General features: G+C 41.2%; 1 protein-coding gene across 1 annotated transcript; it reads right to left on the bottom strand.

Moving 5' to 3' along the window:
- Positions 1-311: 311 nt before the first annotated feature.
- On the bottom strand, positions 312-1,532 carry LOC131695097 (uncharacterized). The gene has a single exon (XM_058983623.1). The coding sequence runs from the start codon at positions 1,530-1,532 to the stop codon at positions 312-314; it is 1,221 nt and encodes a 406-aa protein (XP_058839606.1).
- Positions 1,533-2,052: the final 520 nt, after the last annotated feature.

The following is a 2,052-nucleotide window of genomic DNA, read 5'->3' as shown; positions in this document are numbered from 1 at the left end:
AGCAATTAGTTTATATTCGATGTCCGCTTTGATGGCCGTGATTACGCCACCTGCTGCTCTCTTTCCGTTTTTTCTAGGTCGGTGTATTGTCTGGAATCCCTTGATGTTGCACTCATTTGGAGATGTGCACATTGTTTCCTGGAGGCAGATGATTAGGGGTTGCCTTTCTGCTATGAGTAGTTGGAGCTCTGGTCTTCCTGTACGTAGTCCTTGGATGTTCCAAGAGATGATGGATGGTTGGTTATCTGACATTCGACGTGTAGATGATTTCGTTGTGTTAGTCATTTTGATTAGCTTTAACATTTTTGGGCTCAAATCTCCATGTCACTTTCTCTCTCGGCTTCCGATGCGCAAGTTGTTGCTTCTGGCGGCTGCTTTTTTTTAGGTCTTCCTGGTTTTCTTTTTGGTCGTACATTGTTGGATTTTTCGTCACTACTGATGTAAATTTCGTTGCTTTTCTTAATTCGTTTTGGTTGTGGGGTGGGTGAATTTGGGTTTTTTATGCCGGTATCGTTGGTCTCGTGAGTTGGTGAGCGTTGCTGTTTACTGGTGCTTGGTCTGATGATAGTGTCTTCTTTTGAAGTTTGAGTTGGATTATTTGTTTGCGTTGGTTTCTGATCTACTATCTGAATTGGGCGGGAGCTCGGTATACCACACGAGCATTTGCAGTTGCAAGTTCGTACGTTGATCCCGACTCTCTCTGCGTAGCTTGCATTTTGTCCTGTCGTCTGATCCACAATTTTCTTAGCTTCCCAGTGTGTCAATCCACGATCAATTTTTACTCGTACGACTTCGTTTTCCTTTATCCAGACGGGACAATTGACACTTATAGTTGAATGGGCTTGTTCACAGTTTGCGCATTTTGAAGGTCGGTCACATTTGTCTGCGTGGTGTTTTTCGCTGCAGTTTGCGCAAATTCTTTCCTGTTTACAGTGTTTACCGAGATGCCCAAATTGAAGACACTGGAAGCATCTTAACGGGCGTGGGTAGTATGGACGTGCTGCTACTTTGCGGAACCCAACTTTCACTTCTGAGGGCATCTTTGCTGATCCGATAGTCAGTATAAATGTTGCGGTTTTGACTAGCTTTCCATCTTGTTTTCTCATGATTCGATCCACTTTCGTGACAGTTTGATCTCGCATCTCTTCCAGAATTTCACCATCTTCCACATAAAAAAGGTCTTGACAAGTTATCACAACTCTGCAGGTATTTAGAGACACGTGTTCGGTAACTTCTACGTTTATTTCGCTGGTCATATTCTTCAGTTGTTTGAGGCTGTTCGCTTGTTTTTCCGTCTTCGTTTGCACTAATATTTGCCCATCTCGGATTCTTTTGACATTGGATACGTCACCACAGCAGTTTCTGATGACTTTGTCGATCAGGAAAGGTGAGACTTTCTCCAACGATTGTCCTTCATCCGTGCGCCTAATGACGAGAAAGCGTCCATCTTGTCGTTGAGGTATCTGCCCTAACGCAGGGAAACCACTCCCGCCTAGTGCAGGGACTCCGCCACTGCCGCCATGTGGCGGCATGGCTATTCCGCAATTACGTTATTAGGTTATGTATTGTTTGCCTTTCACTTGTGAACGAATACCACTACTTGCCTATTGTTCTTTGTTCTTCGTGACGCACCAACTTCGGTGCGGTTTTTAAATTGCGACTACCACGTTGTATGCACAAAATAAATTTTTAATTTCACCTTCAATTTCACAGAATTCACTATATCCTTCAACGCACTTTTCCGTAGTTTAACGAATTCTAACACGTGTGAGTTTTTCCGCTGGTTTTACGCTTTGGAACGATACGAATAAACCGAATGAACTTGGCAGATAAAAACCGCGTGTGCCTCTCTCCGTATCACGAACTCGACTGAATTATCGAATTATTGAATTATTGAATTATTGATTTCTTGAATTATTGAATTATTGAATTATTGAATTATTGAATTATTGAATTATTGAATTATTGAATTATTGGATTATTGAATTATTGAATTATTGAATTATTGAATTATTGAATTATTGAATTATTGAATTATTGAATTATTGAATT

Source organism: Topomyia yanbarensis, unplaced genomic scaffold (assembly GCF_030247195.1).
Source record: "Topomyia yanbarensis strain Yona2022 unplaced genomic scaffold, ASM3024719v1 HiC_scaffold_281, whole genome shotgun sequence".
Taxonomy (NCBI): domain Eukaryota; kingdom Metazoa; phylum Arthropoda; class Insecta; order Diptera; family Culicidae; genus Topomyia; species Topomyia yanbarensis.
The sequence above is the reverse complement of the archived record's forward strand: the minus strand, read 5'-3'. Positions and strand labels throughout refer to the sequence as shown.